Source organism: Vipera ursinii (genome assembly GCF_947247035.1).
Source record: "Vipera ursinii genome assembly, chromosome: 2".
NCBI lineage: Eukaryota > Metazoa > Chordata > Lepidosauria > Squamata > Viperidae > Vipera > Vipera ursinii.
The window spans coordinates 156194112-156212455 of record NC_139513.1 but is presented as its reverse complement, the minus strand read 5'-3'; the positions used below and the strand labels follow the sequence as shown (position 1 = coordinate 156212455).

Here is an 18344-nt window from a genome sequence, read left to right as displayed (position 1 = left end):
TTATCTGCTTTCTTGGTATCGACTTAGTAATGCTGAGATATAAATAAATTTTCTGGGTGTCAAAAGTATAGATTGTAGGGCTGTAAGACAGGATGATTGAAACAAAAAGAGATGGCTTATAAGTCTACCCAGTTCAGCCTTATATTTAATGATTTGCTTGGTTAGCAAAGGGCACTACAGATATCCTAATGGCCCCACGTGGTTAGGGAAGTTTCCATGATAGCCATAGGCAAACTAGCTAAGGAGCGATGACTCGGTCAAAATGGGTTTCATTCTAGCAAGAGAAAAAGTAAAATTTGTTTCCCCATGACAAACACAGGAATAGAGTTGGTTACTTGAGAAAAAGTATTTAAAATTTACTGAAATGCCAGTTTCCTGCCTTCAGGGGGTGTACTTTAAATTACCTTGTAGAGTTTTGTAATGTTAAAAACGGGAAATGAATAATTATCTATCCTGGCTTGAGCTACTAGAAGGAGGTGGAATGCAGATATAAAAATGGAGCTTTATGAAATTAGAACTTATTTCTGAATGCATTCTGGCTGGTGTAGTCCAGATGTGTTGCCTTCAGTTCCGACCATGCCGACATGGAATCAGGACAGTTGAATTCCAGCACATTTGGAGAGGGAACCGTGGCTAGAGGAATTGAGTAAATAGATGAATATTGCAAATTCAAAAAGAGAACTAACACTGCTTGATTATGAAATAGACTGACTAATCTTAACATAACTGCATTCAGGTTTTCACTGACTTTTAGGTTTTATTTTTCTTCCCTAACTTGCATTATTACAGACATCTTGTCCATGGACTCAGTCTATGGCTCCCTGCAAGCCGCTTTTCATTCAATTGCCCATTATCCACTGGGTGCCCTCTACCACCATCTCTGCCAACTCATGGCACTGTGTATTGGGAACCGGGACCCCATTGCTACTGCCTATCTGGTTTCTGAGTCAGTCTCTATCACTCTTCGTCATCAGAAGATGGCCATGATTCATAAAAAGCTCAAGTAAGTTCATAGTGGTGGAGGGGGGAAATGGGAACATGTTATCTATCAGTTTGATGAGCATGGCAAGTGCAAAAATGTAAAAACGCCCCCCAAACAATCCTATTCTTATTCACCATGCTGGTGGATCTGAACAAGGCTCCTCATTGGAAGGAGATAATCCCAGAACAGGAGTTCGTGAAAGTACTATCAGACAGCCTCTTTCAGGGGTTTTGCTGTGATTTTAAACCAAAGGGAAGAAAAGTTGCAAGAGATGCAGCAGAACTGTCTATTACTGTGAATCTTCTGGAAAGTAGATTAGTAAATCATGCAGAGATACAGTGGGTAGCCTCCCTGTGGATATATATATATTTGAAGTTCCCCTGATGCTTGAATGCACTTGTTTCCCATCACAGCTTTTAGTTGAACTTTAAATGAACCGGAAGCTTGCAAAACTTCATGGCCTAGAATTCAAAACAAAACTTGCACGGTCCAAACTGTAAATGAAATAGTTAATACTTCATTAAATAAGGCCACTGGAAATGGGCGGGTAATGCATTCAAATAAATAAATAGACATTCCAATCAGGTTCGTCAAGGTGGAGTAGACTTCTCTGACTAACATGAATTTTAGAACCGTCTTTAAGAATATTGTCTTCATCAGTAATAGTGTGTCACATCTACCGAAGGGAACACATCTGAAAAGCATATTTTTGCAATAAAGCAGAGACATATTTTAAGAATGTCTTCATGATCTTAGTGTTCCATTTCCTCCTTAGCAAAATGAAAAAAACATCAGTGGCCAATGCTTCTAAGCAACTGGAGGCACTCACCCTGCAAGAAGGAAAAGCAGATTCTCAGCTTCAGCACCTCTTGGAACTTCAGAAGGCCTTTGAGTTCAGTTGCCCCAACTCAGCAGAGTTGGAAACTAACAAATTCAGAGAAGGCCTGCAGGAAATCCCCTCTGGTATGTGATTGATCTGTAAGAGGGAATCGTATTTTGATTGTGGTTGGCAAGTACCACCATTCTGAAAAGGAAGACAGTTCTCAGTCATAAAGAGGCCTTCTCAGGGATGTGTGTTAATATTGTGTGTGTGTGTGCGTGTGCGTGTGCGTGCACACGTGTGTGCCTTCAAGTCAGTTTTGAATGGTCGTGACTGGCCTGGCCCCTCCAATTCTCTTGGCAAGCTTTTTGGTTTTTTTAAGTGCTGTGCCCTTATTTGCTTTCCAGGGCTAAGAGATAGTAACTGGCCCAAGGTCACCCAGCTGCCTTCATGCCTAAGGCTGGACTAGAACTCATGGTCTCCTGGTTTCAAGCCTGGTACACCACACCAAACTGGTTCTTGTGCATTAATAATACCATGGCACAAAAATATTGTGTTTTCCCAAAAATAAGACCTACGCAGAAAATAAGCCCTAGCCCGATATTTTTTGCATGCTCCTAATATAAGCCCATAAGGGACGTGGTGGCTCAGTGGGTTAGGATGCTGAGCTTGTCGATCAGAAGGTCGGCAGTTTGGCGGGTTGAATCCCGAGTGCTGTGTAACAGAGTGAGCGCCTGTTACTCGTCCCAGCTTCTGCCAACCTAGCAGTTCGAAAGCACGTAAAAATGCAAGTAGAAAAATAGGGACCACTACAGTGGGAAGGTAACAGCGTTCCGTGCGCCTTTGGCGTCTAGTCATGCCGGTCACATGACCACAGAGACGTCCTCGGACAAGCACTGGCTCTTCGGCTTTGAAACAGAGATGAGCACCGGCCCCTAGAGTTGGGAACGACTGGCACGCATGTGTGGGGGAAACTTTACCTTTACTAATATAAGCCCTACTCCAAAAATAAGCCTGGGGGGGGGAGGGTGGGCATGGCCAGCACAGGAGGTGGTGAGCGCACAGGGGCCGAGGTGTCTGGCAGTAGCCACAGCTCACACAGCACAGGTAAATCCAAGCACTGAGACAGGGGAAGGCAGGCGATCTGGTCGCACTGTGCAGCCACCTGGCTCATGGGAGGCTCACGCGGCTGCAGCAGGTGGAGGCTGGCGATCCCGGCGCACCACCCACTCCGTCCCACTGTCTTGGCTTGCCCACGGCTGCGCTGGAGCAGGCAGCTGTGTGGTGGGATTGTCTGCCTCCCCCTGTTCCTCTGCCTCCACCTGCTGTTAGTGCCACCACGTGAATCTGCTGTGTGCCAGTTGGCTGCATAGCACATTTAGATCACCTGTCTCCCCCTCCGCTTCTGCCTCCATGCTCGGACTTACCTGTGCTGCTGCAAAGGCTGTGGCTCCTGCTGGACACCGTCGGCCCCTGCGTGCTCACCGCCTCTTCGTGCGCCGGGGAGGTGGGGGTGCCTGGCCACGCTGATCACCCTAATACGGTGTTTTCCTGAAAATAAGCCCTAATGTGTCTTTTGGAGCAAAAAAATAAATAAATAAATAGAAGACTGGATCTTATTTTGTAGGAAACACAGTAAGTTTTGTTGCCAGAGTACCAGGATGAGACCCTGAGATTCTGCATATATTCTCACTAGCTGTCATCACTGGCAAATGCTAAATGGAGCTATTGAGATTTGTAGTTCAGCAACGACTACTGTACCACTTGTTTCCAATCTCTGTTTTAACTGTACATTAAATGAATTGGCAGATTGGTCTAGAATCTAGAAGGAAACATCTGCAGAAAAGACTGGATGAAATATTTAATACTGTCTAGATTTGTTAAAAAAAGAGTGCTCTTAGCATTTTTTTTAAGCAGCAATCTGATGCACTGCAAATGTTTTGCCTTACTTTCCATCTGCCCAGTCAGCAAGACCAATAGAAGAAATCTGGGGAAATTATAATAAAAAAGTGTACGGACACTATTAGGCTGCCCACCCACCAGTCGAGGGTATTCAATTCTCTTGGATGTATTCCATTAGGAATTTGGAGCTTGGAAGTAGGAATTGGAAAATAGCTAAGTGATCAGAGGGTCAGGTGAGCTGAGTTCTGCCCTGCCCTCTTTTCTCAACCATTACTTGACATTTTTTTTATTACTCTGACTTTTGGAGGCTAAAAAGTACAGGGCTTAAAGGTGTAGAGCGATGAGCAGGGATGATGGCTTGAAGGGCTGTTATGCTTTGGCAAACAAAGTCTTGTTTTAATACAATACTATTTTCTCGTTACATTTTCTCTTTTCAATTGACCTATTTAAGAGACTTCCTGTCTCCTCCTTAGGAGTCACAGTGTGCATAATGACACTGGTGAGCACCCAGCCAGAGACCATTGGGGACATCCTCTTATTGACAAGGTTAGAGAAAGGTGCTATCCCTGTGAACATCCAGATACAGACTCTGCATGCCAAGGTAAGAGCGAGAAGGAGAATTCGAATGCTAAGTTTCTGGATTTAGGCCATGTTTTGCTTCATAATATTCCTTTTGATTTTTTTTCCCCCCCAGGTCTCCTTAAGTGCAGCTCTAAGTGAATTTGAAGCCATCCTGCAAAAACAAAAAGAGATCTCAAATTTTACACAGAAAGAGGATTGGTGGGCTGGCCGGATAGCACTGGACAAAAGAATGATGGTGCGATCTGCTTTCCTGCAGCATGTGTTTCTCTTTCAGATCCGCCCTTAATTTAGTAGACTAAATTAATCCAATTCAGTACATTTATTATGCATATATTAAAACTATTTTCCTCCTTCAGTCAAATTAAAATTTGCGGTTTGAGGTCCTTTTGGTGGCTTCATCTCTGCTCTATAGTTTTCAAGGTATATAATGCTGACCTTTATGTCCACGATCCTCTGGATACAGATGGTGCTGACAAGATGATGAGATTGGTCATTTAAGCACATGTAAAAGGCATGCATTGTACAAAGCTGAGCTCGTGAGAAGCTTGAAACTTTCTGAGTTGGCCTCAACAGAAAGAATGGGAAGAGGAGATCAAGATTATCAGAATGGCTTGTTGTCCTGATTGTGCAATCACGTTTGATTCCTTCATGCTCTGTTCTTTCAAGTTCTTCGCCCTCCCCAATAGTGCCCACACACACACGTAATGCACTCTTACAGCTCTCTGCCTTTGGTGGGAATCAGAATCAGGTCAAAGGTGGCATCCTCCAAACCACACTGTTGTTGTGCTGTTCTGCGCTCCCCCCCCCCTTGTTAAAAGGACTCTTCTGACTTCACAGGCTTTAATGGATTCTCTGGAGATGCATGTGCTGAGCTGCTGGAAGATTGCACTACTAGCAACCTGTGAAAATGACAGCTTGAGGGAAGAAGCCTCCCATCTTCTAACACACCTCAGGGAATGTGGTTGTGAAAAGATTGATATAGCTTTGCTCAAGGTGAGGAGGTGGTCAGGCTTCGACTTTAGAAAGTGAGGTTAGCCAGGTATGACTTGTCTTCAACAGGATGGTCCCTTTTATATATATATACCCTGCAATGTTTTCTGTCTCAAATGAGAAATCTGCCATGTTTTTAATTCCAATTGCCTTTTTTGTTTTCTACTGTTGTTATCGGCTCAGGTTATTATATCAGGCAGCCCCAGATATGGGAATTTCTTTTCTCTTTTGACAGGTCATACTGGCTGGATCCCATCTGTTAACTCCACAACTTGTAGAGCACTTGGTGCGGGGCCTTCACCCAGCTCAACCTGAGAGAGCCCTGAGCCTTCTACAGGAGACAGTGGACAAACTGAAATTATACACTGGCCAGGCGCCAAGTGGCCACTTGGTGCTTGTGCTGGATAAAGTGAGTAATGATGGAGCCATGCTGTTTTACCACAGGGATGAGCAAATGGCAACCTCGGGACAGCATTCTTGTATTGTGCCAGAGGCTGCTGCCTGGATTCTCTTCCCATAGAAACAGGTAGAAAGAATGGTCATGAAATATCTCAATCTTCTAAGCATTCCAGGACTGGCCCAGTAACTTACCATATTATTGACTTGCTTCAACCAATAAATGTTTTATGGAAGGGGAACTGAACACTTGATCTTTCTTTACAGCATCTCCAGAAGCTTCCCTGGGAAAACATACCGTGTTTAAGAAACCAGTCAATAACCCGATTACCATCTCTACACTTTCTGCTTAGCTACTCACTTATGAAAAAGGTGAGGTATCTGGAAGCTGAGAGCATGACTCAGATATGTTCTTTTCCAGCACCCTTTATTGATGCATTTAATAGCAACTTGTAACACTCTCGTAACTAAATAACAGTTCTTTGGCATCTTAGATTTTTGCCTCATCCCTGGAGTGCAGAGGGAAAAGGAGTGCTTAACAAATGCTAGGAGACACTATTTTGCAAGAATCTGGGGAGCTCTTTAGGAGATAGTACTCATTTCTTTGCTTCCTCTGTGACAAGGAAGATCAATTTCACTTAAGCTGGCCAGCGCTATTAGCATCAAAACCTCAGTCTCTGCTTTGTATTAGTTCTGATGGACGAACAACAATTGAGAGTCTCTTAGTTCTGCCAGCCTAAGTAGAGCTATTGGGCTGTTTTGAGTTCAGAAAGCTAGCATAATTTCTGTAACTGAGAAAGCCAGCGTGCAAACTAAAAAGGATTAATGTAGGCTGCTCTTAACCACAAGAAGGAACAATCACCTTTCCATGAAAGTGAAATATTGCTTATAAGGAGCAATATTTGTTTAAAGAATTTGTATGCATTCCCCATTAAACAGAATTTTAAAAGACTGAACAATATTAAGGGAGACCAAAGATGGATGGGTAGATAGATAGATAGGATATAGACAGAGAAACAAAAATATGGCCGCACTAGGGCTTGGTATGCTGTGTGCAAGACATCATTGCAAAGCATAGTAGAGTTTGTGGAAGAAACCCAGAAGCAATGTGCTAGCTACAGCACAAAGCCCACAGTGGCCAATTTTTCATTGGTGCTTTTCCAGCTGATAATAGAAGACACACACACACACACACACACACACTTTCTTCTCATGGACTTTGGGTAATCAAGCGAAAATCCTCACATGCTAAAGTTAGTGCCTGATTTCATGGTGCTTTGTCCCCATTTAATGGAGCAACTATTCTGATCTCCCTCAAAACAGTATCAGGAAGAGACTATCCTCAACCACGGAGTCAGTAGCAGCAGCACCTTCTACGTTCTGAACCCACACAAAAATCTTCCTGGCACAGAGATGATGTTCAAAGAATGGTTTCAAAGGTAGGAATTTGCACTCTATATTGCACAGACTTTTGGATCCTTCAGGGGAGCCATAGCATCGCAATCGGTCAGCAGGAGGCTTCCTTTTGGATCAAGGTTGCTTACCATGTTGACACAACTAAACTCATTCAATTGATAACTATCTTTTCCTCCCCCCTCTGCTTATTACATGATAGTGAACCTGGATGGGCAGGAGTGGTGGGAGAGGTTCCCAGTACAGACCAAGTACCACTGGCCCTCGAAGAACGTGATCTCTACATGTGAGTACGAGGCAGAGCTGCATATCCTATACTAGTGCCAGCAAAAAGTGAGAATGCTTGAATGAATTGCAGATAGAAAACTTGCATAATGAAAGCTATTAAAGCATAGAGGAAGTGGATTCTGGGTCTGATGTGATTGCTCCGAGAGAACACATTTTTCTGGATTAGGCTCTTTATTGTAAGTGTTCTTGCGTTTAAAAATGTTTTTAATACAGTAGATCTCGGCTACAGAGGCTCATTAGAGCAATGCTATTCATAGGTGAGCAGAGCCATAGAGAAAGCAGGAAAATAGAAATGTTAAAAAAAGTTGCTCAGGAATACAATATTTTTCTCTGAATGTATTTAACACTGTTTTCTTCTCAAGTATTTATATAAAGTCTCAGAAAATAGTTATGCAAAACCAAGGTATCACAGAGAAGTAAGAACTGGCTTATGGGGAAAGAAAAAAGTTTTTATGCCATAACTATATTTTGGGCTACTTACCAGGACAAGCAGTACTGGAAATTCCTTGATTTCCTCCCCACCCCTCTGTTTCCCATTTCTATAACATTTATTAGTGTCTTTTATGACCCTATATTAAATAACAAGCAGCAAGCTTATCCTGAAGGTTATAATCCAAGCCTAGTGTTTTCCAAGAATCTCATCAGCAAGCCATGTTGAAAAATATATTTAATAAATGTGTTCAGTTCAGCTGGGAGGTTTTGGCTCCTTGTAGCCAACTTCTAAATGAGGAGAGAAGATCTTTTAGCAAACCTAATTATTTTGCCAGAATTAAGCAAGAATGCCAGAGGAAAAGAATGGTCTCTTTGGGTGGTAAACTAAGCAGGCAATACCCTGCTGCTTATCAGACCATATATCATATCCTATATATCATATGTCATGTCATATATATATCACATATTTCATATATCAAAAACACAATACGAATGTAGCAGTGCTAATAAAATCAGAAGAGAATATACAGAATAGTGATTAAATGAATGGCATTTTAAGAAATTAAAAATACATCCATAAAGTGTTAATATAAAAATAGCTCACTTTCACATATTATTAAATCTAGTCATATAGACCAGGGCTTTTCAACTGGTGGTACGTGTTCCACCTGTGGTACTTTCCCTCGTGGCAGGTGGTACGTCAATGCTAGCCAAGTGTAGGAGGGGAGGGGAATGAGCCAAAGCGACCCAAGCCTGAGGGAGAGGCAGGTGCAGCTGCAGGACTGTCTGGGCTTGGCAGAATCCGCAGGAGCAGGCAGGGCTCCAGCTGATTGGCACTTCCAGAAGCAGCTCAGAGCTGGAGGTGAACTGAAGAAAAGGATGGGGAAGAGAAGAGAGTTTAGTTTAGTTTTATTTGATTTCTATACCGCCCTTCTCCCTAGGGACTCAGGGCGGTTCACAGGGCATATATAAATAACAATACAAAAGTTAAAAGGAAATTAAACCAGTGCCCGATTAAAAACAACAATAATAAATACTAAAAATCAATTTAAAAACCCATATTCCCCCATCAGGCCAGACCAGCTAATTCAAATAAGTGGGTCTTCAACCCGCGACGGAAGGATCGGAGGTCTGATGCCATCCGGAGCTCAACCGGCAGTTGGTTCCATAATGCCGGAGCGCCCACAGAGAAGGCCCTCCCCCTGGGGGCCACCAGTCGACATTCCCTGACTGGAGGCACCCTGAGGAGGCCCTCTCTGTGGGCACGTACTGGGCGGAGGGAAGTTGACGCCGGCAGCAGGTGGTCCCTGAGGTAACCCGGACCCATGCCATGTAAGGACTTAAAGATCATGACTAGGACCTTGAACCTCACCCGGAAGACAACTGGTAGCCAATGCAGCTCGCGGAGCAAAGGTGTAACATGGGAGTACCGGGAAACTCCCAGGACAACTCTCGCGGCCGCATTCTGTACCAGTTGGAGCCTCCGAGTGGTCTTCAAGGGAAGCCCCATGTAGAGAGCGTTACAGTAGTCAAGGCGAGAGGTCACGAGCGCATGAGTGACCATACACAGAGCATCCCGGTCCAGATAGGGCCGCAACTGGCGCACCAGGCGAACCTGGGCGAAAGCCCCCCTAGTCACGGCCACTATATGGTCTTCCAGAGTAAGCCGTGAATCTAGGAGGACTCCCAAGTTGCGAGCCCTATCCACGGGGGGTAAAAGCTCACCCCCCATAGAAAGAGATGGAACATTTTGAATGTCCCGGGATGCCGGAATGTACAGCCACTCAGTCTTGTCAGGGTTGAGTTGAAGTCTGTTCCTCCCCATCCAGACCCGAACCGCCTCCAGGTAACGGGACATCACAGCGAGGGCATCACTGGGGTGGTTTGGGGTCGAAATGAAAAGTTGGGTATCATCAGCGTATTGATGATACCCAACTCCAAAACCACGAATGATCTCACCCAGCGGTTTCATGTAGATGTTGAACAGGAGAGGCGAGAGAACTGACCCCTGAGGAACTCCACAAACGAGAGACCTAGGGGCCGATCTCTGCCCCTCTGCCAACACCGACTGCGAGCGTCCCAGGAGATAGGAGGAGAACCACTGAAGAACTGTGCCTCCCACTCCCAATCCCCTGAGACGCCGCAGCAAGATACCATGGTCGATGGTATCGAAAGCCGCCGAGAGGTCTAATAGGACTAGGACAGAGGAATATCCCCTATCCCGAGCCCTCCAGAGATCATTCACCAGAGCGACCAATGCCGTCTCCGTGCTGTACCCGGGCCTGAAACCCGATTGGTAGGGGTCCAAATAATCCGCTTCATCCAGGACCAGAGGGAGCTGATGCGCCACCACACTCTCAACAACCTTCGCAAGAAAGCGAAGGTTGGAGACTGGACGAAAGTTGTTCAAGACAGCTGGGTCCAAGGCAGGCTTCTTGAGGAGAGGTCTCACCACAGCCTCCTTCAAGACGGTGGGGAAATAACCCTCACTCAAAGAAGCAGATATAACTGCCTGAAGCCAGCCTCGTGTCCTCTCCCTGGCTGCATAAACCAGCCAGGAAGGGCACGGATCCAATAAACATGTGGTGGAGCTCAACCTCTCCATAATCCTGTCCACTTCATCAGGGGTCACAGAATCAAACTCCTCCCAGATAACATTGACAAGACCGCCCGTGTCCTGATCGCCAGACTCTGCCCAGCTGGAGTCCAAACCGGTCCGAATCCGAGCGATTTTATCCGACAGATGTTGACTAAATTCCTCGGCACGACCCTGCAAGGGATCCTCCCTCACCTCCTGATTAAGAAGTGAGCGAGTCACCCTAAACAGGGCAGCCGGGCGATTATCTGCGGACACGATGAGGGTGGAGAAGTAATTACACCTCGCCACCCTCATCGCTGCGAGATAAGACCTAATATGGGTTCTTAACCGCAACCGGTCGGGTTCGGATCGGCTAGACCTCCAGCAGCTCTCTAGGCCCCGTTTCCGACGCTTCATCTCCCGGAGCTCCGCGGAGAACCATGGAGCTCGCTGGGATCTGCACCAGGTCAGGGGCCGCAAGGGTACAACCCGGTCAAGTGCCTCAGTGGCTGCCCTTTCCCAGGCTTCCACTAAGGCATCCGCCGAGTTGTGAGCAGTGGAGGCAGGTGGGGACCCCAGCGCCGCTTGGAATCTATCAGGATCCATTAAGCGTCTGGGGCGGTACCATCTAATTGGCTCCGTACCCCCACGGCGGGGGGTGGCAAAACGGAAGACCAGCCGCAGGAGATGATGATCGGTCCATGACAGGGGCATAATAAATGGAGAGCCCCCACCAAGATCATCCAACCACCGTCCAGATAAAAAGATCAGGTCAAGGGTGTGGCCTCCCTCATGAGTTGGTTCAGAAATTACTTGCGGCAGGTCCATGGCCGTCATGGAAGCCATGAACTCCCGAGCTAGCTCAGATGAGCCTCCCAGGGATGGTAGATTGAAGTCTCCCAAAACAATAAGTTTGGGAAACTCAACCACCAACCCCGAGAGGATATCGAGCAGCTCGGGCAGGGCTGCCGCTGTGCGACTAGGCGAAATGTACACCAGCAGCAAGCCCAACTGTGCCTCAGAACCAAATCTCACAAAGAGAGACTCACACCCGACTATCTGAGGAACGGTGGTCTCCCGCGGACATAAGGTCTCCCTCATAGTCACCGCCACACCCTCACCCCTACCATGAGCTCGTGGCCGATGTAGCACCCGGAAGCCTGGTGGGCAGAGGTCAACCAAAGGGACCCCACCCTCTGGGCCCAACCAAGTCTCCGTGATGCAAGCCAGGTCCGCGTGCTCACCCTCAACTAAATCCCTGACGAGGGGAGCTTTGTTAACCACGGACCTGGCATTCAGGTACACCAGCCGGAGCTCAGGAGGCTGCACATCCTCGCCCCCGGAACCTCGAGGAAGAGGCAGAGGGTCGGAGCGCCTCACCGCTTGCAAATAGCGGAGACGGCCCTCCCGGTAACGATACGGCCCTCTGTCTATCCACCTGCTGCCATTCCCCGTCGTGGGAATCGGTAATCCCACGACCCGCTCATGAGCCCCGGAGACAACCACACCCCGTTCTCCACCCGAGCGGTCGGACCCAAGTCTGGCCTGAGCCATGGTTGATTGGCCACCCCCCAAAGCCAGACAACCCCTATCACCCACCCCTCTCCCTAACCCCGTAAAAAATTTAGATAAAAAAATGATCAGAGGCCTTCTATTAAATTTATGTTGACGGCCCCTGCCCCTGCCCAGCCATCTCTCAGGGTCCCAAAACTCGGGCCCGTCATCGAGGTTAAGAGTGTTTAAGGAGGCGGGTCGCACCCAGGAGAGGGGGGCTCCCCTGAGGGCATATAAGTCCGTGCTAGTATATTGTCGCATGAGTCTAGCAAGTCCAGGATAGGCGTCCCATTAGTTATGTAGGCTATAAAAGAATGTGGTTTGGGTGGGGGAAGGGCAAAAAAAGACAACAGGAAAGGTGTAAACAAATGTAATTAGTTTTAACCCCTTTAATTGAGTCTGTCTGTGGCTTTTAGAAAGTTTTCTTTGAAGGTAAACTGGCTTAAAGCTAAAGCTTTTCGCAATTGCCAGAGCCTTTCAGTCTAGAATTGCAACATTGTGATATGCCTGAGGCAGCTTAAAGAGAAAAAAAACGGAGTTTGTATTGTTTTGTTTTCTTGCTTTGCAGTTGATTCCTGTGTCTTAAAGACAAGTACAGGGAAGGAAGGGTTTTGTGTGTGTGGGGGGGGGTACATTATTACTACACTGTGGAAGAGCTCAGAAGGGAGAGAGGAAGAAGGGCCAACCAGCTAGCTCAGGAATCTACAAATTTAGCAACTTTTAAGACCTGTGGACTTCAATTCCCAAAATTCCTCAACCAGCCATGAGGGCTGAGGAATTCTGGGAGTTGAAGTCCACAAGTCTTAAAAGTGCCAAGTTTGAAGACCCCTGAACTAGCTAGTAGTGGTGCATATTAATAAACATGGATAAATTCATCGTACATTTGTCAGTGCAAAGGGAAAGTGATTCAGCAAAGGAACAGCCACCGAAGAAATTAAAACTGGTACTTTTTTCTGTTTTTCTACAGTTTGTAATATTTTATTAGATTATAGAATAAAATACATAAATACAAAAGGAAATATAGGACACAGTGGGGAGGAAAAAGGGGGGGAGGTGAGGGGGAGAAGGGAAAAAGAACAGACTTCCTCTGTTGCAGCAGAAGGAAGCGTTAACATTGAACCTCAACTTTTTACTGTTCCATAATATCATAAACTAGCCATTTCTATAACAAATGAATCTTGAAGACCCATCTATTTGAACAAGCTGGCCTGGCCTGATGGGGATATGTTGGGGTTATAATGGGGATTTTTATATTGTTATCGACTGCTTTAGCTGGGCTACTATTTAATTCTTTTTAATTTTTGTATCCTGTATTTTTTATGTATGCCCTGTTCACCGCCCTGAGTCCTTCGGGAGAAGGGCGGTATACAAATACAATAAAACTAAACTAAACTAAACTAATCAGTAAAACTCAAAATCCCCCCCTTCTTTTTTTTTAGTCATCAAGTTTTTGACACCTTGCTAAGCACTGGTGGTCCTCAAATACTGTCATGTCCTAAAAGTGGTACAATCTGTGAAAAGGTTGAAAAGCCCTGATATAGACCATCTATTGTTCCATCTTTTTGATACAATATCTTATTTCAATACAATAGTGTTGAATAGTATACAATACTAATATAATAGTATTTTTATAATAAATTCTTAATATTCTATTATTTATGCACCTATTAAATGTAGTATTAAATGTAGATAACAGAAAGGAAAAGTAGATACTCTTATCAGCATTAATCAGTTTTGAATATTAATATTGCAAGCATGATTATTTGAGTTTTTCTTCAAAATTAAATATAACATTGAAAATAAAATGAAACTCTCAAGAAAGAACACCTGTTGAAAGTATTTGTTTTATAGCACAGGTTTCAGCCTTAGGCTAAATTAATTGATATTAAAATTTCCAATGTATTGTTCCATTGTGTGTGTGCGTGAATATGGATAAATGTATTTTTATATATGTTAATAAAGGAAAAATAAAAACAAACCCTGCTGCTTTAACTTGCTGAAACCAAACTTCTCGCTCCCTTTTGCCACGGATAAGTTGAGCAAAAGAGGGGATGCAGCCTTCTGACGATGTGACTGAGAGCCCAGCCACTTTAAAAGATTTCCTGTTTTAGTTTCTGGTGAAGGTATATTATTTAACATTCAGATCTGCAAATGAACAGGAAACTGAGACAATCAAGAAATTGTACAATGGGAATCTTGGCAGATTTTTTTGAGGTGTCCGTCATTTTTTTCCCTTCTTTTAGCTACGCTGGTCATGGGGCAGGTGCACGCTTTGTGGATTCCATCTTAAAAATGGATTGCAGAGCTGTGGCTCTTCTTTTTGGCTGCAGCAGTGCTGCTCTAGCAGTACAGAGCAACCTGGAGGGAACTGGTGCTATCCTCAAGTTCATCATGGCAGGATGGTAAGTTGCTAAAATCTAGTCAGTCATCTTGGTAATTGCCCAGAATCAGTTCCTAAATCCTGATATACTGGCTTCCAAACTATGAAGTCAATACTTGGGAAATTCCTGAGTCAGGAATTCTAGGAGTTGAAGTCCACGAGTCATAAAAGAGCCAAGGTTGCCTACCCCTGTCCTAAGGCTTCAGGAGCAAGGAGATATCATCCAACATGAAATGCTTGTGCAAGCCTAAGTATTACTCAGCCAAACCTTTTGCTCTGTTTTGCCTACCAATTGATAGATCCATGATTCTTTTATAAACATGACTTGTGCTCTCATACTTCTTTCCCCTCCCTTGTTTTCCAGTCCCCTAGTGCTGGGTAATCTCTGGGATGTAACAGATCGAGATATTGATCGCTATATGCAGGCACTTCTGAACAACTGGCTCAAGGCAAGTTCTGGAGCCCCTTTGCTGCAGTACGTCATTGAATCCCGCCAGGCTCCCAAGCTCAGATACATGATTGGAGCTGCTCCCATTGCATATGGCTTACCAGTATTCCTGAAATAGAAAACTCAACAAAACACGAGATCTATTTCATGGGGAAAAATTGAAGGGAGTTGAATGAATTTATTACTACATTTTGAATTCCCTTAAGTATAAATTGTCTAACTGCGTTTCAAGGGAAAGGATAAACATTTAATTTATGCTAGTATGTTTGGTCATAGTCTGCCTTGCCCTTTTGATCTAACAAGCCTGCATTGCTCTTATAGAACCTATGTAAGCTGCTATCTTTTGGAATATGTATCAAATTTGTATAGAGTAAATGCTCAATAATTATTGTAAGTTATTCTTAAATCTATTTGTATTTTAATGTTTCAAAACCTCAATAAAGTTAAAAGCAAATAACTTCTGTGTATACATGCAGTCAATCCTGAACCTGGGACAGGGTATATGTTCTAGTCTTAACTGAGGATGTTTGAGCTGACTTGTCTAGGGTTAGGAGACTGGAATAATATGGGAAATAGGTAACAGTCCTGCCAGACTTTGTACAGGTGGCCAACTTATGACCACAGTTGTGCCCAAAATTTCTGTTGAGACATTTGTTAAGTGAGTTGTGCCCCATTTTACAACCTTTCTTGCTACAGTTGTTAAGTGAATCACAGCAGTTGATAAGTTAGTAACATGGTTATTAAGTGAATCAGGATTCCCTGTTGACTGCTTGTCAAAAGGTTGCAGAACATGATCACATGACCTTGGGACATAGTAACTGTCATAAATATGAACCAGTTGCCAGGCGTCTGAAGTTTGATCACACAATTACGGGGATGCTGCAAAGGTTGTAACTGAAAAATAGTCATGTCATCTTTTTCAGTGCCCTTGTAACTTTGAATGGTCACTTAATGAACATGTGTAAGTCAAGGACTACCTGTATTACAACTTTCAGCAGCCTCAGCCAGTATAAGCAGTCATTAGGGATGCTTGGGAAGGCATGCAATTTAAAATATTTGTATTCTACTAGACCAGGGGTCAGCAACCTGAAATGGTGAAAGAGCCACTCGGAACCGGTTCCCTCACAAAAGAAAAAAGTGGGAGCTGCAAAATGCGTGCACGCATGCGCACAACAGGCTTCATTGAAGAGTGGAGCCTAAGGCGAGGTGAGACAGGCACTGGCCCTGCCCCCCCTCCCCCCCCCCCGGTCCAGCTCTCTGCAGCTCAATCCGAGGGTTGCCTCTGGCTTAGCATCTTCTGCGACTTCACACGTGCAACCACTTGCTCTTTCACACCCTGCCATCCCCCAGCAAATGGGGCAAGGTGGGAATCTCCCTGGTGTTCGCCTGCCTCCCCTCCCTTGCCTGCAAACTCCTGCTGCCCCTGCCTCTCCACCAGGCAACACCCGCCAGCTCCCACACACCTCGTGAATTGCCCTCCAGACTTGGTCAGCTCAGGAACGGTGCAAACCTGCCGCCCCTCCCTTGGTCCCCTTTTCTCTGCTATCCTCCCGGCCATCGCTTTGGCACGTGCCCAGCCCGCCTGGCTCCCTTTTCCACAGCGCTCCCTTTGTTCCCCGCTGAACTGCCAACTCCCACCCACGCCCGGCTCTTGAGGCACCGCTCACAGCAGAGCAGCCACCCAGCACCTCTTGCCATGTGGTGCCTCCCATGGACAGCCCCCTCTGCTTTTCTCTGGCCGGGCAGAGCGGTTTCCCAGGATCACCACCTTTCAGTAGCACACAAACGGCATTGCCCAGCAGCAGCTCCAAGGCCAACCGAGCGCAGGGGGAGAAGGGTAGTAGTGGGGGGGGGGAAGGAAAGGGTGGGTTACTGCAAGGCAGGTGGGCTGAGCAATAAAGAGCCCGCAATAAAGACACCGCAACTACAAATGGAGCGCGTGGGTTCTAAACATACAACAGCGTAAGCATGCGTCCTGGGCACCTTTTATTTTGCTTCTCGGGCGGAGGAAAAGGCATTGGAGGTGCTTTTGCTAAGCTCGGCTCCTCGCGTGGCTTCAATTATGGTACTATGACACGTGTCCTGCTTTGGCATGAACATTGCCAAATGTATGTGAAATTTAATTCACGAATAAAAACAAGTAATGAAAGTCCCTCTCTGGGAAGAATCGGAGTGCGAAGAGTTTTTCTTCACAGCTCGCACCTCCTGCTGCTGCCGGCAACATCACCCACGCCCGCTTGAGTACTGCCTGCCCTGTCGCCGTTTGTGCAGGGGCCTGGAGGTATCCCCACCCCCGTATGGGGATCCACCTGCCTCTGCTGCAGAGCTGCTGCCTTCGGCTCCTCTTCATTCGGGCCAGGCAGCTGAGAGATGGGGGCGGCGGAGGCTTTCAGAGCTGCTGCCTTCAACAGCTGAGAAAAGGGAATAGCCAAAAGGTGGAGGCCAACGGGAAGATTCTGAGACCCCCGGTGGGACACCTTCCCCGGACTAGCAGAGGTAGCGGCGGAGCAGGGCAAGGGGAGACCTGCCGGGCAGGGAAGAGGCAGGCCCGGGGCACCCCAAGACTGGCCGCCCCCATCCACACAGCAGGTAGAAAAAGGACTCACCTTTCCAGTCCTCCCGTCTCTTCCTCCGCTGCCACCACGTGCAGTCCGAAGAAGCAAAGAGGTTTGTGGGCAGTCCCACAAAGCAAAGAAGTTCAACCAATCAATTCAAAGTTCAGGATTTTTTTTTGTGTGTGTGTGTGAACAGTTTGAATTGATTGATTGAACTTTTTTAGTCCCACTTTTTTTTTCGGAACTGCACATGGCGGAGGAGGACTGGGAGCCGCAGGAGATGGCTTAAAGAGCCGCATGTGGCTCTGGAGCTGCGGGTTGCCGGCCTGTGTCTAGACTGAGGCTTTTCAACCGGTGGTATGCGTACCACCTGTGGTACATTAGCATGTGGCAGGTGGTACGTGGCCCTGCCCAGCCAAGTGTAATGGGGGAGGGAATGAGCCAGTGCAGCGCAGGACTTACTGTGAGAGAGTCCTCCGGAGCTGCAGAGTGGCTGGGGTGAGGCAAAGGCCCCAGGCTCACTTCCGGCTCACCCGTAAGAAAAATGAGAAGAAGGAGGGGAGCAGAGACAGGGAGATGCTATAAAAAGAGGCAGTTTAGGCGGGAGAGGCAGAGAGAAAAAAAGAGGCAGCCTTGGGAGGAGGTGGAATCAGCTCTAGTTGCACTGAAGGGAAAGAGGAGGAGGAGGGGGTGGGGGTGGGGGGAGAGGAGAGGAGAGGAGATCAAGGAGGCCGGCCATGAGCTGATCTACAACAGGCAAGAAACGCAGCCGTGGGTCACCCTCCACGAGAAATGAAGAAAGGCAGCATCGGAGGTGAGGCACAGGGAAGGAGATTCTTATGTCCTTTTGTGACTTTGAAGTTCTGGGATTTGTGCAATGTGGGCTTTGTGTTCTTAAGGAGTATTTGGCAATTTCTATTTGGCTGATGTCTGATGTCTCACGTTAGCTTCTATAGCTCTGCTATTGTTAGCTGTCAGTTTTGTTGAAAGGGATTTTGAAGTATTTTTCTCCTGAATGGATTTT

The 18344-nt window shown here is 46.2% G+C and overlaps 1 protein-coding gene across 1 annotated transcript in view; it reads left to right on the top strand.

Moving 5' to 3' along the window:
- The window catches only part of ESPL1 (extra spindle pole bodies like 1, separase), a gene marked incomplete at its 5' end in the record, with an annotated part of 44497 nt that extends 29290 nt beyond the window's left edge, over positions 1 to 15207 (top strand). Inside the window, 11 exon segments of the mRNA XM_083356603.1 lie at positions 790 to 1003; positions 1758 to 1945; positions 4178 to 4305; positions 4399 to 4521; positions 5124 to 5279; positions 5512 to 5685; positions 5940 to 6044; positions 6996 to 7111; positions 7288 to 7371; positions 14181 to 14339; positions 14682 to 15207. Of these exon segments, the coding sequence (XP_083212729.1) occupies positions 790 to 1003; positions 1758 to 1945; positions 4178 to 4305; positions 4399 to 4521; positions 5124 to 5279; positions 5512 to 5685; positions 5940 to 6044; positions 6996 to 7111; positions 7288 to 7371; positions 14181 to 14339; positions 14682 to 14883 (1649 nt within the window). The 3' untranslated portion in view covers positions 14884 to 15207.
- Between the last annotated feature and the right edge of the window lie 3137 nt (positions 15208 to 18344).